Raw genomic sequence first — 18346 nt, forward strand, 5'->3', positions numbered from 1 at the left:
TTGGGCTCCGCGTCCGTCTGCTCGCAGCTTCGCGAGAATGGCGGAAAATACCTCGTTGGCAGGCTTGAACAATTCATCTCTAATGATATCCACGCCACTGACACTTCGAAAATGGAGCTGGAGGCCATATCGCAGGGCACCCATTGACTTCACCGCATATTCCCTGCCATTACACTGCCGTACACCAGCGTAGAAACAGCTGAGAAAATCACAGAGCTCTATGGGCGACTTCCGCTCGACTTCGGCCAGTGGTGTACCTAGTGCGACGCAATACTGCTTCAATATTTTGAGCGCGCATTTGATACCACTCATAGTCTTCTTAGATGGTCCAATTTCGCCATTTTGCCGAAACTTGCATATTGAAAAAGGTGCATATTGCGACGAATTACAGTTTGGGTTGCTGGCATTCGAACTGAAAGCCGACATGTTTAACAGTCTGCGCGTGCGTATATTGTTTTTTTGAGGTCACGTCGGAGGTCACTGGGTCAGGTGACTTCATGGTCGGTGCGTGGTTCATTATTCGACGTACTCGTAAATAAGGAAGTTACCGGGCCGTGAAGCTGGTTCCCAGTTCCTTATTCGATCGAACGTGAAGAAGGAAGTAAGGCGTGAAGCCAGTAATTCCCAGTTTCTTATTCGACTGAACGTAAATATTGCTTGCTTGTAGGCTACATATTATAGAATTTAGGCCTACATCACATTTGTGGCAATTAATAAAAGTGTTCAAACTTTTCTCCAATAAAGGTAAAGTATAGATACAGTATAATAGTATTAGCTTATAATGGATATAACTAGGTATTTCTTTGTTTATATAAAATTAAAAATATAATCTGCAAATTGGTCATTTGAATGTATTTGCATTAGGCCTAGTAGTATGTGGGTTGTTTCGCCTACACTCTTAACACGGACAGGAACAGTGTTATTAGTAGGGGACAGACGTTTGGACACTCAAACTTTTACATTTCTTTTATGATAAACCACACGTGGAGGTTCACTTTGAAGCTCTTGATGTTTGAAAACATTTTACCGTCTTATTTTTTCGAAAATCGAAAATTTTATTTTTCTCCATAGGGATGGCGGCCATTTTGAATTTCAAATATCGGTAAATCTAAGGTAATTTGTTTCTGTAGAACAAAATTTTCTCAATGACCCCCTATATTTAAAAGAGAATGGTTGAAAAAATCCTTGAGGAGAGTTTGAGCAACAGTTTATATAAATCTTTCAATTTCGAGGCATATAAATCTCGAGTTACCCAGACTCTCCTGTTGGGGACGGACGGACGCTGTTCGCAGCTCTTGAACTCGATCCAATTTGAGAGTCCAAACGTCTTCCCCTACTAACACTTATTTCCTTATTCCGCCGGATTCGACCAAAACATGGACATTCACGCTAGCTCTTTAAACCATGTACAGCATCTTTTTACGTTTTCTGGTTCTTTTATTTTACTTATTTCTGCCAATGATGATACCTCTTACCCATTTTATTGTAAACTAAACCATATTTAGTGCATGTTCATATTCAAAATGACACATTTTCAACTTCACCGCTGACAAAGCGAGACGCAACCCTGCTGAGCTGAGCACTCCTATTTCCGCCTGGCGACCACATGGCGCGTACTCGTAATGGGCGCTTCCTACCGTCACTGCTGACAGGGAGAGCTATACACATTACATTTACGGCACGATTCATAACATATCCGCGGACATTTCTTTTGTGTGGGTTTATCAACAGCGGACAGTTTCTTTGTCAGAAAACAGTGCTGATACCAGTTATCCTTGGCACTTCTTTTGTATAAAAGAGTACGGATTACTGGAATGCATAATTATTTAGGAGACTTGCCTGTTAAACTGTCAATATCGAAAGTAAGCAATATAGTTCAAGCGATAGAGGGCGATAATTACACTCCGGGACACCGTCAGATGAAACAATGAAGGGAACATTGCAGAGTGTAGAGGGACTGTGGGGGACTGTAGGAACATCAACGCTTGTGGACAAGTTTTACTCTTGAAAGTAATGTGTTACAGTGGAGAAAATCAAAATGAAGTTAGCACCTGGAGTTCACTGGAATGAGAAATGACACATGGAAAATGCCAAAACTACAAAAACAATCACAACTTGGCATAGGAGTATACATACGCGCCTTTCCGATGTACAGAAGTTGATCCAATCCAAACAAATTGTGAAGAACTCACTTAAACTGGAAAGGACGTTCATTACCTTGCACAAAATGAAAAGAAAATCCATTAAATATTAGAATTAAACCGTAAAATTACACAATGATTCACTTAGTGATGTCGGGTTATTCACAACAAAATGCACACGACAATCTCGTCAACAGTATGACCATCCCTAATCTTGTGACGAAGTGGTCATGTTGACTAGACCATGGGCGTAATTACGACCGTGACCAGACCGAGAACTAAAAACAGGTTGATTGATTTCAGCAGGAACTCCGGCCGTGACTTGGAACGCATGCAACATTGGCTCAACGCGAGGCCAGTTCAGAAGCACAACAGCACACCGGTAAAGACATTACATTCTGCAGAGACCCTGGATGTAAAAAATGGCAGAGACTGTCATGTCAGATCAGCAGCGGTGATACCATGGCACCGTTATCGATATCTCAGATATCTGCATCGTCCACAATCACCTGTAACTAAAAATCTCCGAATCCAAGACGATATATGTCCAGTTAGTCCATAGAATAGTCTGTCACGATAACAGTGACAGTAGTCATGCCGCAAATTGAATGAGCAATGTAAACGTTTTGCCTTCACTGAAATGTTAGGCTACAACTGCATGTGATTTAGTTGCACCTGCAAATGTGAATAATTATAATCACCCAATCAAGCACTAGGTAGCAGGTCTATGGCCCAATCAGCAATTGTTTATTAGCTTATTCGTGAATAAATGAATAACACATGTCCAGTTCTATTGATTTTCAGTTTTGCCTGCGAATCTGCATTATTCATAATAGAAGAGTTACAGAACTTCTGTTAAATATACGTACAGCCTTGTCGAGTAAGCTTAATTTCTTGGAAATGTCGGCTGGAACTCACCAAATTCGCTATATAAATTCGCTCCTCGCCTCGGACGCTCACCTGCTGAGACGCTGAAGTGGCCGCTCTTCACCGTTAACCTCCGTCACGTTTTTTTTATTTTGGTGTCTTTTTCTACTGCATTTAATACAGGAATACTGACGTCGCTTGTTCAAACGTTCGCAGATCTTGCAGCCGATCCCGTAAACATTCATTACCGATTGTCCAGATATCAATAGCTCCTTCACTTTCTTTGTGCCCCCATGGCGTCTCAGGTCTTCTGACCTTTTCCGGATTCCAAATCACCGCGTTAACCTGTCTAAATATTGTTTTTCGTCTCGGGCAATGTCACTTTTAAATAGTGTCTATCGTTTTGATATTGATTTGTTTACCAGTCTTAGTGCTTTTAAAACACAAGTGTCATCTGTTTTATTATCTCTTGCTGATAGTCATTTTACTACCGAGAGTTTTTGATGTTTGTCAGTCTCTGTTGTTACTTGTTTAGGTGCCTTTATTTAAATTAGTTTCTGCATGTTGTAATTTGTCTTTTTCATGTTTTAATTTTTCTCTGTTTGCATCCAGTTATTGGGCTATGCCTGTTGGATGTCAGAATGAATAAATAAATAAATAAATAAATAAATAAATAAATAGAATGGTTGGCCGAAGCTGGTTTCTCGGGTGGTTTAGGCTCAGGGTAGTAAAATTCAGAGGCCAAGTGTTCAAAATATATACAATGCTGCCAGTTGTAGTTCTTACATTCGTCTATCGACAACGTCAAAACAGGAGCAGAAAGTAGTCCCTTTAATCTGTATATTCATTTCGATAAAATCGCGGGAAAATACCAGTACCACTCCACTTAAAAAATATTTAATGGCACGTGACCGGTTTGCGAAGTTCCTTGTGAAATGGATGAAAGGCGACGGGACTGTGATATTACTGGGAGGTCCAAGAACAAGGCAGGCCTAAATTGTCCCACAGAATCGTCTCTTCCCTATTTTTAGCCCATTGGGATTATTTTGAAACCGCGGGAAATTGATAGCATTACATATTTTTGTTGTGCAAATTTTAGTTTTTTTCTCTCTCTTCCAACCATGTCGAACTGCTCAGAATTTTGTTCTGTCAAGATGAGCATTGACTGTTAGGGATCGTCACAGATTGTAGCATAAGTTCAAGAAACGAAATTCCTTCGTTTAGATCAAAACCCCCTCCCCTAAAAGCATATTTAGAAAATGATACTTTTTATCTTCATAATTTGGTGAATAAAAGGTTTAGGATACAATGTTACTGTCAGTAAATTGTATTTCGGACACGAACGAACTAGAAACAGTTACAGTAAAATTTGTTGACACGAGTGTGCATTTTTTTTTTTACACACAAAGAATTAACTTGTGATCACAAAATAAAAGTCCGAAAATGAAGTTCACTAATTGACTCATGGAGGTCAACCCCCACCCCTGTAAACGAATGAATTTCGCTTTTTGAACTTATGCGACAATCTGAGACGGCCCCTTATGTCTCTATTATTGTTGAAACACTAGTCATCAGTAACACTGTAACTAATGAGAGACTATTTACGCCGTAAAAGGGACCTCGTCCATGCACTTGCTTGAGAATGCGCTTGTTTTGACTTAATCAGACATAAACGTGTCCATCCCTTCCACTGTTTTTACTCTTCCTTCATTTCCCTGATATAATACATTGCAATAATTTTGAAAAACACCACCAGAGCATGCGAAACGAACGCTGTCAATCAAAACCGAAGAAATTTAGTTCGGCGGAAAGTTATGAGGGAGTAAATTACCTTTTAGTTCGGCAAATATGGCGGTTGTTGACAGACGGCTTCCGGAGATAGGGCGGAAAAACGAGCTTGCAAAAAGCGCTGACGCTGTAATGAACTTCGTCCCTGTAAAGTCTGACGACAGCATGCACAAGCAGCAAGGATGCATGTTATCATCCCAACCTCACTTCGTGTTTCGGCATGAAGTCGCGGCAATATCGTCTTCCGCTACCTCCAGCGGTGAAGAGAGTGATTTGGCGGTTGACGACAACGAAGGCCGTGGCCCACCGACCAAGAGATGGAGGATGGGGCACGTGTTTCTGTTGAACTTCGAAATCTACGATATTCCCAGCCACATCGCCGCTCTCTGTCACAGCTCGGCCTTGCCGCTACGATACGGTGACAGTGTTCCCATTCGACATATCCTGTTCGAACGAACGCAGATCGGCCAGACGAAAATTGACGGTCCGGATATCGACGATTCCGTGATGCGAAGTATGCAACCCGAGAGTTTTGGTAATTATGCATTTCCCGTGATTTTTCTTTGTGTGTTTCTGCCCCCCCCTCCCCCAACAAAAACATATTATTGGTTTGGAGTAGCACCTCTGAAGTTCAGAATTGTTGCGGAGAAGTTGAACTATTGAAGTGAATCAATTGCCATGAAAAATCGCTACTCTAGACCTGGATGTATGCTCGAACGATTCCGTGATTACCGCTATTAAACCCCATCCATTCAATATTAATGTCATTTTCCTTGATTTGTCACCCCTTTGAAAATAATACCTGTCATGGCAAAATAAACATTCTTCTTGAGAAATTACAAGGTACCAATGATAGTGAAGATATGATTAGCGCCGCCAGTGGTCGGAGTTGAAGAGACGTTTGTTTCTATACTTCGAACGTGTTGCAAAAACTTTCAAAGATACCTTCACGTTTGATACATGCCGTTCGAACAAGGCCAACTGTGTACAGTCTGTTCCCAATGTGTAATCTGTGAAGGGGAAAGAAAATATTTACAAGCTATACAATCGCAGAGGCAACCATGTGATACTAGAGGCAAGCTTGCTGACAACTATTCTGAGCAAGCTTACATAGTTTATCTGACCGTAAAGATTTCTTTGCTGATGGTGCATGTTGCAAACTTGTTTAAATTCTGTCAGTCCTACCTTTCCATCGAAGTAAAACTGGTAAAAATGAAAGCGTGAGCATCATTAACAGTATATTTCTTGAAATTCTTTTCACAGTTTTTGATCCAGTCCTTCAACACGTCATGTCCCTGTACGATAATTTTTCATCATCTCCAATACTGATGGACAAAGATGGAATCAGAAGATTTTCTGTAAGTTATTTTCAACCTGTTCACCCCTAATTCCCTGTAAACAGGTCCACAATCACCGTTGATAACAATTGGGTTTAGGACAAACCATGGTGGTGAAAGGGTTAAATGATCTTAGTAATCTCATAGTTACTTTAGAAACACAACAAAGCCAAACCTAGATAGAAATTGACTATCAAGAATGTCTGGACAATAGTGGACATGTTAAACCTGCTCACCCGTGATTTCCAGTAAACAGAGCCACATTCACCATCAATAACAATGGGTTTGGGCCAAAAATCACGTTGGTGAAATGGCTAACTTCAGCTGAGGGGTAAAAAACTGTTACATCCAAAGTCATGCAATTTTTCTGCAAACAGAACTCTAAACAGTAAATCAGTATAATTGATGAGTGCATGGACTACATGGCATTGTACTGATAGCATCCATGACCAGCATTGACGCAAGATATACCAAAATCAGCATCAATTAAATACGGTCAGACAGCTGGTGAAAGCTTGTCATAGTACATTGTTATAGTTTTGTCAATACCAGTGACATTTTGTGATGCCATATCCTCAGATTATTACTGATAATGTATCTGATTATCCAGCATTGTTACCCCAGATGTTTTCTACATCTACAAATTCACTGGTATAGTCAAAACTATAATATAATAGCAATAATGTAACCCCTCCCGGCCCTCAAGCAAAGTTTGCATATATAATGTACTCGGCTATGCTTCATACATTATGTTGTTCAAAGTTTACTTTCATCCATAATGGGCTGGGAGGCGTCAATTATTGCTTAATTACCGGTATGCTCTCTTAATCTTGATATGCCCATGCTGATTGTGAGCTGCCACTCAAAGTAATACAAACCAAGGAAGAGCTGTGAATTTTGCCAACACTAAAATAACCATCTCCCTGATTGGAAGATTGTACTCATCATAACAATTCTCATTTTTTTCCTCCAATCACAGAACACTTTACCGAGACAATCAGACAAGGTAATTCTTTCCAGCCATGTGATTGGTGCAGTGCGTCTGCTGCTCTATGACATCCACCAGATCTACGCAGAAAAGAGCGTGTCGGAATTACAGATTAATAACCTGATTTACGACATGATATCTATGATTTTACATCAAGAAGGGCTGTCTGCTGGATTTCAAATCAGGTGAGATTTGACATAGTTGCTGTCTCTTTATTTGGTCAGTTTTTTCACAATTTTTAAGGTAGTGTGAGCCTTGAAAGTGAAATATTTACACTTTTGCTTGAACTTTCCTCAATGAAACATTCAATCATTCTCTTACCAAATCACCAATAAATATTGAGGGTCATCATGCAAAGTGTGGAACTAGTGAAACAAATTACCGAAACATTTTGTGATATTTAAAATTCAAATGGCCGCCATCCCTGTGTTAACTCTAGGGGAAAAACTAAAGCTTGGATTTTTGAAAAACTATGATGGTGAAAGTTTTTCTTTCTCCAAGAGCTTTAAAATGATCCCCCACAAGTGGTAGGTCAAAAAAGAATTGTAGAAATTTTAGAGTCCAAATATCTGCCCCGAGGCACATTCTACCCTAATATCAATAACAATTTCTTGTTCTACTGCTGAATGTATGTTGAGATACTCAGTATTCACCTCGTCAACTCAGCCTGTACATGTGTAAATGGGACAACTGAAGTGGACACACATCTTTTGTTGCAACCTAAAAAGGAAGTGATAGCATGAGTGGACTCCCTAGATTACCAATAGTTCAAACAAAATTTTGGGCTAATGTGCAGCACTGAATAAGATCTGACCCAATTGGGTAGCTGAATCTGACCAATATAATGAAAACAATACAAATAGACTCCCTAAGTGGCTGTGAATAGTGAAAATGGACCAATCAGAGAAAGAGCTTATTCAAGCTGCACATCAGCAGAAAATTTTTTGTCCACTAATCTCCAGTGTTGCTGTATAAACTGCATTGCCATTGTTGAAAATATTACCCCTTTGAGTACCAAAGTCAGTTTTTGACACCTTTGCAAAATATAACCCAGTCAAATTTTTTGCAGATTTTCCCCCGATTCAGATTTTTTGATCAAAAACTTGAGCCATTGAAAAGTGATGTCCATTTGGTCCAAAATTATTTTTAAAAATACAGAAAAATTCATACATACTGTAAAATGTTGCACTAAATTTTTGGTTGGAAAATAACAGCACTCAAAAGGTTAAGGTGGTTGGAAAGGCTAGAGCGTCAGTTATAAATTTCAACAAAACTATTAAAATATAAAAGTAGTCAACATTCTCTGTGGAATTAAAAAAACTAGACATTTGGGCACAAAGGCATTGCAGAGTTACAGCCTGTTGAAACTTCTCAAAAACTGACCAAATAAGAAGAAGTTGGGGAGTCCTTAGTGTATTAACTATGGTAGAGGTCCCTTAGCTTTTAATAAAATGTTTAAAAAGGGAAAGTCATTACTTGCTGTTTTTCAGGAAAGTTTAACAAGGCGGTGCTGGCATTCAGAGTGAGTGACTGCTATTGTAAATGCATTTTTAGATTCTTTGAGTGTCAAAGAGGTGTCAAAAGTGAGATTAACCAAAAGACTGTGACTTCAAAAGAGGGGTGCAAATATGGCTTGTTTTCAACATTTTTGACAGAATAACAGTTTTCCTACATAATTATATACCAATTTAATCCAACCTTTGAAATGAGATATGGACATGGAATTTTTACAGCCTATTAACAAGGTTACAGATAAGATATGTACGGCACAATTTTCCTGTATTTGAAGTACTTTTTGAAAAATCATATTTTGAAATTTGAAAGAATTTTTAATAATTTTTGATATGTAAACCCATGTAAAATCATAAAAACAGATTTTATTTACAAATCCTGCCGTACAAATCTTACAAATAATAGTGTCAACATATTTATAACTAATTTGGTAATATTAATACTATCCAATTATTATTAAATTCAAATATGTAAAAAAAATATGAAAAATAATTAAATTTTAATATTTACTGGTGTCATATTTCAAAATCATGGCTGCAAATATACAATTTTTATATCCTTTGGAGAAAGTATTAACTAAGAGAGTTATCCTGAAAATTTGAACTAATATCTGGATTCTAACACTTGAAACTTGACATTAACTCTGAGAAAAGAATTGGTGCAAAAATAGCCTTTCCAACCACCTTAATCCAAATGTGAACAACAACTGTGCATTTTCAGGCATGTGCACTGTGGTGACATGCTGAATAGCGGGTGTTTCAACATTCCTTGGTTGAGTATCACAAGAATTTGAAGTTGACATACAAATAAAAAAAGTGAAAAAAGTGATCAAAAATTACAGCTACTGTCCCTTTTGACCCTGTCAGCTATTGCTGAAAATCAAATTTTATTTGAAATAATTTTGTAACACATCAAAAACTGTTATGTCAGTTACAATGCAGCTTTGTTTATTGAATTGCAGCATGGGAGAAGGAACCAAGGTTTCTTTCAAAATCTGCGGAGCAGAAATGACATCCACCACTGGTGTGCTTCTGTCGTATCGCAGTCTGCCAGACAGCCAGGGCCACTCTACCGGTGTTGAGAGATTCCCAATTGTATTAAGTGAGGTATGGATTAATACTGTTACTCATAAAATATTGAACAAGCAAAGCTTGAATTGCTTGTTAGACAAGCAGTTTGGTTACTTGGGAATACTTGTCCGTGTGTGGAAAGCTTCTATATATCATCAATGTTACAGTCTATTACCTACTCAACTATTCAAAGTTTCGATTAATTCTTTTAGAATAACAATTCTTCTTATCAAAATATTAAAAAGTAACTCTGACTGGTCATTCACTTATTGGATTACAAGCTAAAAATATATATTTGAAGACTGTTTCTTTCTGACCAAAATGAGATAATGCTATTTTGACCTATCTTGGGCGGGCTAGGGAAAAATTTTTTCAAGCATTAAGAGTGATTGTGCCAATGCAGCTGACATGCCTGCAGTAAAAATTAAATTTTTTACCACTTTTGGCATGATAATCCTCTTCTGTGGTTGATGTTCTACAAACGTGACTAATGATGTAACTAAGGGTGTTTCAGAAGTTTCAAGTGATGTTGTGATTTCGAATCCGATCGCAAGTCTACTGTATATTGTATAATCATCACAGTAAATACCATATCTTAGTTTACTTTCAACTGTAGTAGAGGACATGAAACAGAAGTGAATAGCTTGAGTGTCAAACATTTAATTTTGTTAATACCGTATATGATAATTATATGCATCAATGTCTCTCTTATTTTGCATCAGAACAAGTGCAACTTGCCAACTCTGAGGCGGCACAGTACATCGAATCGCAAAGTCAAGCTGACACCGTCCTCTCCTGACAGCTCTCAAAATGAGTGGCAGGAACTCTCTCCAATCTCACGCGACACCGTAGATCAGCACTTCAAAACGTGGAACGTGCCCCAGGTCATAGGTCAAAGCATGAGCATCGGCAAATGGTCGCCATTCCAGTCGGCGGACTGCAAGATCGTTTACCACGTATCGATGAAACGGAACACGGGGATTGTCATCAGGCGTACTCACATTGACAAAACAACGCTGCAAGATATGTCGGGAAGTTGCAATATGAAATCGCATGACGATTTGCCAAAGTCATATGTGTGTTCGATGAAGTTCGACATCAACCGATCACCACTGCGCTGTTTTATGGTGTTATACATGGCATTCAAGTATCTGATCAAAGCAGCCAAAATCAAGGTGCCTTAACTGAGAAACTTTGAAGTATTAATACACAGCTAGAAAAACTACAGGCAGATTTCAGGACATGCCTGTAACAGGGTCTGTGCAGTACCTGTAACAGGCCCTGAGAAACAACCTCTGTTACAGGACCTGAAAAACTGGTCAGATTTCAGGGCTGTGTGGACAGGTCTGATTCAGGTCTGGTAGTACAGGACTGTATACAGTGCGAAAATTTCTGACTGTATCCAGTACTGTGAACACAGCACTGAAACATGGATGTATGCACATGACTGTGCCAGTGCTGAGTTCACAGGGCTGTTACAGGACCTGAAAATTCGCTAGATTTCAGAGATGTATCCACAGGTCTGAATCAGAACCGGTAGTACATGACTGTATACAGAGCGAAAATTTCTGACTGTATCCAGTGCTGACTTTGACTTTGATAGTGGCCATTTCCAGTAGGTTTACATGGTTTGTTTATTTGAAAATTACCAAGATATTTATCGAAATTCCAATCAATATGATGTTCGTTTTTTAGGTTTGCCTGTACAGATAATGCAATCATGTTCAGTACAATGACCAATGTAAAAATAGATCATTTCATATGGAACTCCCAACACTCACATTTACACTCATCACACATTTTGAATGTTAAAAAACATCGACCATCAAAGGTATTGGGAACAATAATAAATATTTATTAAAACGTTACAAATTACAAACTATAATCAAAATTAACATCAAACTGGAAGAACCTTTCCAGGTCAGTGACGCTGGCGGCCAGACGCGCTCTCCAAAGGCTATATGAACTGAAAAACCCGTGGTGGCGTGGGCTTTCCTCTCTGACGAACTTGCGCTAGAAATGAGAATGAAATGGAAAATATTATGCAAACTACCAACAAAGGAAGGTCACATTGTTTCATGCATAATTGTAGAGATACCTAAAGGTAATAATCAGTGGTTATTACTGTGTGAACATGATGCGAAAGTTTATATACATTCATTAATTTTATGGAATTTCCTGTTTAAAGATGGACAATCGGTGAAATTGAAAGTAATGTCATTTCTCTGAATCGTAATTATTATCAAAATGTGTAATAAAATTTGGGGTTTCCGTGTTTGTGAGATTCAAGACTATGAATTTTAACATTTATGAGAAAAAATGCCGAGTCAACTAATGCATTTTTCATGGACGAAATAATTCGATGCCGTTTATCTCAAAATCAAGCGCGGTGATCATATCATTTTATTTGATGACTATTATTTCTTTTTTTGATTGAGCTTTGTACAACATTTCATGAAAATGACAATAGGAGAAGTTGCTTTTCTAGGAATTTTCAATATAATCCTATGGAAGGGGACAAATTCCATGTGCGCGTAACGATCGTATATCCTTAATGCCTTTTAAAATACATTGTCTATAACCTGACCGCAAGTTATGCCTTCATCAATTTAATCCTCAGTTATTTTTAGATTAATATCAATTTCAAGTGCATACAGAATATACAATCTGCAACAGTTTTACTTACCAATAATGCAATCTCAATTTCAGCATTTCTGTCTGCCTTTACAAATTTTTGTGCACACAAGTTCTTTGTTAGTTTTTTTGTTGTCATTTTCAGGTACTTGGTGCGTCCTGCTTCCCCAAGAAGCTGCAATTGATAAGAAAAGAAGATTGTTATATGTCAAGCAATCATATGTCAGTCAGCTATAAAAACACCATTTCCATAATAACATGTACATATTGCCTTAGTCTTTACTTCTGCTGATTCTCTATAAAGGTTGAGTTAAACAGACATATTTAATTGGCCCTAAACTAAATTCTGTGCAAACAGCTAGGCCTCACCAAGGGCACTGTCGAGTGATAGTGACCCAACCTACCAAAGATTAAACCCCAACCCCTTTTCCAACTCAAAATCAAACCCCGCAAGCTCTTTTGAAAAAATGTAAACCACAACAAAATCAAACCTACAATAGTTTAAAGGGGAAGGTTACCCAGCCATCTTGTGTTCATTAATATAAAAAATCTATGAAAAACTGGTGCGAAATCCGAATTTCTTATTCGCTTTCCCTTGCTGAGAGCGTGATAGCCCCCATTTGAAAACCTTTAGTTATAGGTAGAAGTGACGTTTCAGGCCTGTTTCGACACTATAGGGCTTCCCTGGCTCTAGACTATGGGGAAGCCGAACAAGCGTCAGTGCAGTCCTCCGCTCTTACCTCACTTCTATATATAACCAAAGGTTTTCAAATGGGTGCCATTGCGCTATCAGTAAGTGAAAGTGAATAACAAAGACAGATTCGCACCAGTTTTTCATGGATTTTTATTTTTTTTAATTGCTGAACACATAATCACTGGGTAACCTTCCCCTTTAAACCCCAATTCCTTTCCAACTCAAAATCAAACCTCGCAAGTTTTTGAAAAAAATGTAAACCACAACTGATTTATGATATGTCGTGCAAATAATTCGTACAAAAATAAATGTACATGTACATTTTTGTGACATCATGGATATCACTTGCATAAAACTTACATTTGCATAAAACTCGTTGACCATTTTGGAAAATGCTGCATTTTTATCCGTTAATTAATTATTTTTAAATAATCAGTCATACGTTAAAAGCACGTTAGAGGAAACACAATAGTTTAGACCTATAACCAACACGTGTTTCAATTCAAAATTGTGTCTCTTCTTGGATAACAATGTCCCATACAGTAATCCTACAACCTAGAAAGTTCAAACTGAAACGGTTAGTGTGTAGGGGCCAATTTCACACATTTAAGTGTACCTGGAAATTGAAGGATTTCTCTTCGCTTGTATCATGATTTACATTAGGACCCCATAGTTCATAATGCCTTTCTTTGCACAATGTCCAACGATTTTAATCATTAAGACATATCCGAAGATTATATTGCTATATGGAATCATTGTACATGTTTTATGAGCTCTTTGTTTTACTTACTTTTCTGATTTCTTCCTGTCTCCAATCTCCCAACTTTCTGAGGCATAGGCTTGTCAAATATTGCATCTTTGACAATGATGCAGCTGCTGCAGGCATAATGCTCTGAATAATTCTCTGAAAGATGAGTGGCAGAGCAAAATAAAATTTATTTTATTTTCACTAAATCTGTAACTTGTTTACATGTACTTAATGTTAACTATATGGTCACCGCGCTAAACTTTGAGATCAATGGCAGTGAATTATTTCGCCCTAGAAAATGCATTAGTGGAAAAATGGTGACTTGGCATTTTTTCTCATAAATGTCAAAATTCACAGTGTTGTATCTCAAAAACAAGTTTGGTGACACCCATATTTTATCACAAATTTTGATTATAATTACAGAGAAGAATCCAAAAATCAATAATTTTACCACGAATTCGGACGCATACGCGTTTTAGAACTTGTCTGTGCCGCAATGGATTATTTTGTAGTGCACATGTTTGACATCACCTGCCATTGTTGAAATTGCGCTTTTACCTAATTTTTGACCCAATCTCTTAGAAATACACGTGACCTATAACCTTGTCATATTTTTACCCCTTAGGAAACTGTTTTTTCTTAAATATGAGCGAAAAATGAAGACAAATTAATTCCTCTCTTGGAATTTCCCTCCCCGAATGACAACAAAACTTAAAGACTGCTTATTGATATAATTGAATGTCTACATTGTAAAATACCATGCAACCATGCCCTGTACATGCACAAAATAGAACAACGGAAGAGTTACCACTCTGAAGTACTCTTAAATGCCATGCTACCATACCCTGTGCATGCACAATAAAGACAATGGAAGGGTTATCACTCTCAAATGCCATCGCTGTACGTGGCCAATAAAGAACAATGGAAGAGTTACCACTCTGAAGTACTCTCAAATGCCATGCTACCATACCCTGTGCATACACAGATCAATGGAAGTGTCTTGAGAACGACAATTTTCAGAGAGTTGCAGCTCGACGCTCATGCGAATTTAAATCACACCTCATGTCCTGTTGTATGTTATCCAGCAGTATAACTTAGTATTCAGCATACATTGAGTACAAATGAGAGTAAATGGAACCCAAAGTTTTGTTATCATTGAATCACTACAATTTGCCAACATTGGGTATTATTACCTGTATTTTTTGTCTAGAAATATCCCTCAATGTACTATGCACATACTCTTTTCCCAGAGCTCCCATGAGATGAACCTGAAGACAAAAAATAGATCTTGGTGAGATTAAATAATTGCATACAGTCACTCTCGGTTAATAGTTTTAAGTCCTGGTCACTAATTTTGGGCCTTTTTAAAAAGGTTTTTGTATCTTTTAGCAACTACAGTTTCTTGTTCAACTCCGAAAAGTATTTGGGTGGGGTGGGGCCCGGGCGGGGACAGGCTGGCCGCGGTCGCAACTTGAGTGAAGCATGGAATACTACTTGAGTACGTTAAAATATTCCTGATGTTTTCATGTTTTATTTTGATGCAGAGTAAAACAAAATATCGCCGTAGGATTGCAATTCCATCAACCTGAATTCAAGCGGGAGTACATCGCTACACCCGAGTTTAATCAAATTGCATACAACGTTCGACAAAGTCATCCATAATTTCGACAATACCATACTTGTATCTAAGTGTGGCGGGCTGACAAACCCACTGCATAAATATTTTTGCGTATTTCAACCAGGTTCAAATAGATAGTCGAGAAAGCGATTATCTATATGGTTCAACACAATAAGATCGGTATCCGTGAGAAATTACTGCGCATGTGTTACGGCGGATATGGGAACCTTACAACTGAACTTTGGTATCCATTGTTATCCAGCTATTAATGTGCTCGAAAATGACGACAGCTTCGTGTCTAACCTGCGCGTCTGTCGACGTTATGGGATAGAAGTTGTTATAATAAAAGTTTGTCACCACCCTAGGGCGTACGTTTTATCGTAAGACAAGTTGAGACTTTATCTATCCTGAGACACTGAAAAAAATATTGACTTTGTATTATAAACCCTCTTTCTTCTAACATTCGCATTTGCATTGTTATAAATGTATTTGAACTTTACAATATCGAAAACCAGTCAACGGCCACAGATGCTTTGTGACTCACAATTGTTTTTATGTAGGATTTTTATGTGCGCCCTATATGATAAAATGTGTGACATCGGGCCCTGGACTAAGGCAACACCGTACATTGTGTGTAGAGAAAATAATTCTCACTCTCACCTGGGACGAATATACCTAACATATTAGCGCGCCTCGTCAATGAGATAACACAAATTTTATTTTATTCGTTACCAACAATTTACATTTATTTTATTAAATTACTGAAACATTGCCGGTTACGATTTCAGATAAACCCTTTCAGAAACATGAATGAAAAAAGTTTGTGAAAAGGGTCGCCCACTTACGATAATTCCTTTGTGAATGTCAAGTCATTTGATCTACATGAGAAAAGGCGGGTCACGACCTACTTTTGCAAACTACCATTCGCTCCCAAGAGTTCTGAATATCAAATGAGATGTTGATTTTATGTTAATATATTCTCCTTTTATGGTTTCAGGGTGGACCGGGATCCATCTAATAACTGCGCAAGCTCAGGGATCGTCATCCACATATTTGGTTCTCATTTGCATAACAATACCCGAGAGGCACATCTTCGTTCTATTCGCGTCGTTTCCGATCCCTGTTGGTATACTAGTCCCAGCTCTCACTAACTAATTTCGGGGAGAAAGCAGCTGCAGCCGCCCAGACACGAAACGCTGGCTGGAAAAAATGCCGTCACCCCTAATACACTCGACTGACAAAGCCAAAAAATATGTTTTATGCTTTCTATTTGTTTGTGACTGTCATGTTACACAAGCAGTATGGACAAACTTACTCGCATTGCACTGGATTCTGTCGAAATCGAAGCAATCGCACACCACCAAAAATAACTGTCCTATTTTCGCGCTCCCCAAAATTTGTTTTTCACCGAAGTTTATCTTGTAAGTCTAGAATGTAGGATAACGCAGGTCTTCATGACAAGTGCATTAGTTACTTACGTATTCTGGATCTTCTTTAGTCAATTTAAAGTCTTCAACGTAGTCTTTTTTTGTCGTTTTTTCGATTCTTCTTAGTCTTTCTTCCATCCGCTCTTGATTTTCTTTCATTTCATTTAACATGCTGATGATTTTTTCATTCTGCTTTTTCAGCTCTTCGGAGCATGTGCAACTTTCTGTATTCAGAGAAACAGGATTGCGGGTTAATCAAGACATGCGGAAAACTACCGTATCTTTTTTGGCCATGGTCAATCACTTTCTATAAGCTAAGTCTCGATAACCATTGAGTTTTCATGTCAAACTCTTTTCGGACAAGTCGAGAAATAAAATCTGTATGGCCTATCTACCAAAATATTATCAAATATAAAAGCATGGTGTTGACAAAATAGACAACATTTAAAAAGTAAAGTGCTCGAAAAGTTTGTTTGCAATCTGAGATAAGAGTTTTGCTGCCGCCATTTCGTAGGCCTAGATGGTATGACCGTATGTATTGCCAAGGGACGTGATAAACAGGGAAATAATTGATGAAAACGCTAATGCAAAATGCTAATAGCCTCTGCTACATACATTTAAATTTTGTCGAACCCCGGTCACATACAAAAACACACACCCTATTTTTTTAAATATTTTAGGAAGATGCGAACAATTTTAAGTTTAGCTACGGTCGGGCGCTGTTTTTATTTCTAAATCATGGGTCGGGATACGTAAAACATAATTTAGGCCTACCACAAACAAGCCACGATAGGCAAAAAAAAGAAATGTTTCAGGTCATTGACATGTGGCAAAAATGATACGGCGACGCGTTTTTTTATTTTTCTGAAATTCTTAATGGAATTTGATATATTTTTTTCTTTTTTCCAAAAGGGCAAACTGTAAAAGGAAAAAAAGGTTGACGCGCACACATTTAAGTGATGCGCGCGATGACTAGAAACAATTCTTTTTTGGCCCTTAGCCTATAGCTCTTAGCTAATGATTTGTTTGGTAAATTGTCCTACCTTTACCTGTCTGCTTAGCAGTCGGTCCGTGTTCGCCCTGTCGGCCTAATCTATTATTGGGAGGGGTTTTTGGAACGCGTTGCTCTCGCATTGGCGGAGTTTCGAAATCGTAAACGTTCAGGCTAGCAGGACTTTCACTACTTGGGCTGCTTTCATTACTGCCATACAGTTCTGGTGTTTCGGGAACGAAGGTGGTGTGTAGACTGGACGTCATGCCTTAGCTGTGCTGAGCTGCTGCTGAGTTGATGCGACTGAGTAAAATTTTGCAGACAATCTTTCCATCAGCTCGCAATTTATATTCCATTTCGGAAAAATGTTTCGATTGGATAATATTTCAAGCAATGTGGTCATCTAACCAATCAGGCATGGCGTTAGATGAATGCTGCCCGGGCATGTAGATTAGTCACTTCGACTTTCTTGGCGCGGACATAGATTCTGCAGACGACGTTTTCATAAACTTTTGTGACCTTCTGATTGGA

The 18346-nt window shown here is 38.3% G+C and overlaps 2 protein-coding genes across 2 annotated transcripts; one reads left to right on the plus strand and one right to left on the minus strand.

The window, feature by feature from the left end:
* The first annotated feature begins 4856 nt into the window (after positions 1-4856).
* Positions 4857-11143, plus strand: LOC139127996 (uncharacterized). Its single transcript, XM_070693856.1, has 5 exons — positions 4857-5331; positions 6060-6154; positions 7113-7306; positions 9595-9739; positions 10426-11143. The coding sequence occupies exons 1-5, from the start codon at positions 4857-4859 to the stop codon at positions 10885-10887; spliced, it is 1371 nt and encodes a 456-aa protein (XP_070549957.1). The 3' UTR covers positions 10888-11143.
* Positions 11144-11575: 432 nt separating this feature from the next.
* On the minus strand, positions 11576-17055 carry LOC139127997 (uncharacterized). The gene is made up of 5 exons (XM_070693858.1): positions 16876-17055; positions 14973-15047; positions 13822-13935; positions 12390-12512; positions 11576-11716 (listed from the first exon to the last, which is right to left on the minus strand). The coding sequence occupies exons 1-5, from the start codon at positions 16993-16995 to the stop codon at positions 11576-11578; spliced, it is 573 nt and encodes a 190-aa protein (XP_070549959.1). The 5' UTR covers positions 16996-17055.
* Between the last annotated feature and the right edge of the window lie 1291 nt (positions 17056-18346).

Source organism: Ptychodera flava, unplaced genomic scaffold, assembly GCF_041260155.1.
Source record: "Ptychodera flava strain L36383 unplaced genomic scaffold, AS_Pfla_20210202 Scaffold_41__1_contigs__length_1339820_pilon, whole genome shotgun sequence".
Taxonomy (NCBI): Eukaryota; Metazoa; Hemichordata; class Enteropneusta; family Ptychoderidae; genus Ptychodera; species Ptychodera flava.

Excerpts from the sequence above, each read along its gene's own strand:
- LOC139127996 (XM_070693856.1), top strand. The coding sequence starts at position 4,857 with ATGGCGGTTGTTGACAGACGGCTTCCGGAGATAGGGCGGAAAAACGAG. Across the intron at positions 7,307-9,594 it reads TCTGCTGGATTTCAAATCAG|CATGGGAGAAGGAACCAAGG; the intron begins GTGAGATTTGAC and ends ATTGAATTGCAG. Across the intron at positions 9,740-10,425 it reads TCCCAATTGTATTAAGTGAG|AACAAGTGCAACTTGCCAAC; the intron begins GTATGGATTAAT and ends ATTTTGCATCAG.
- LOC139127997 (XM_070693858.1), bottom strand. The coding sequence starts at position 16,995 with ATGTTAAATGAAATGAAAGAAAATCAAGAGCGGATGGAAGAAAGACTA. Across the intron at positions 12,513-13,821 it reads GACAGGAAGAAATCAGAAAA|CTTCTTGGGGAAGCAGGACG; the intron begins GTAAGTAAAACA and ends TATCAATTGCAG. Across the intron at positions 11,717-12,389 it reads AAATTGAGATTGCATTATTG|CGCAAGTTCGTCAGAGAGGA; the intron begins GTAAGTAAAACT and ends TCTCATTTCTAG.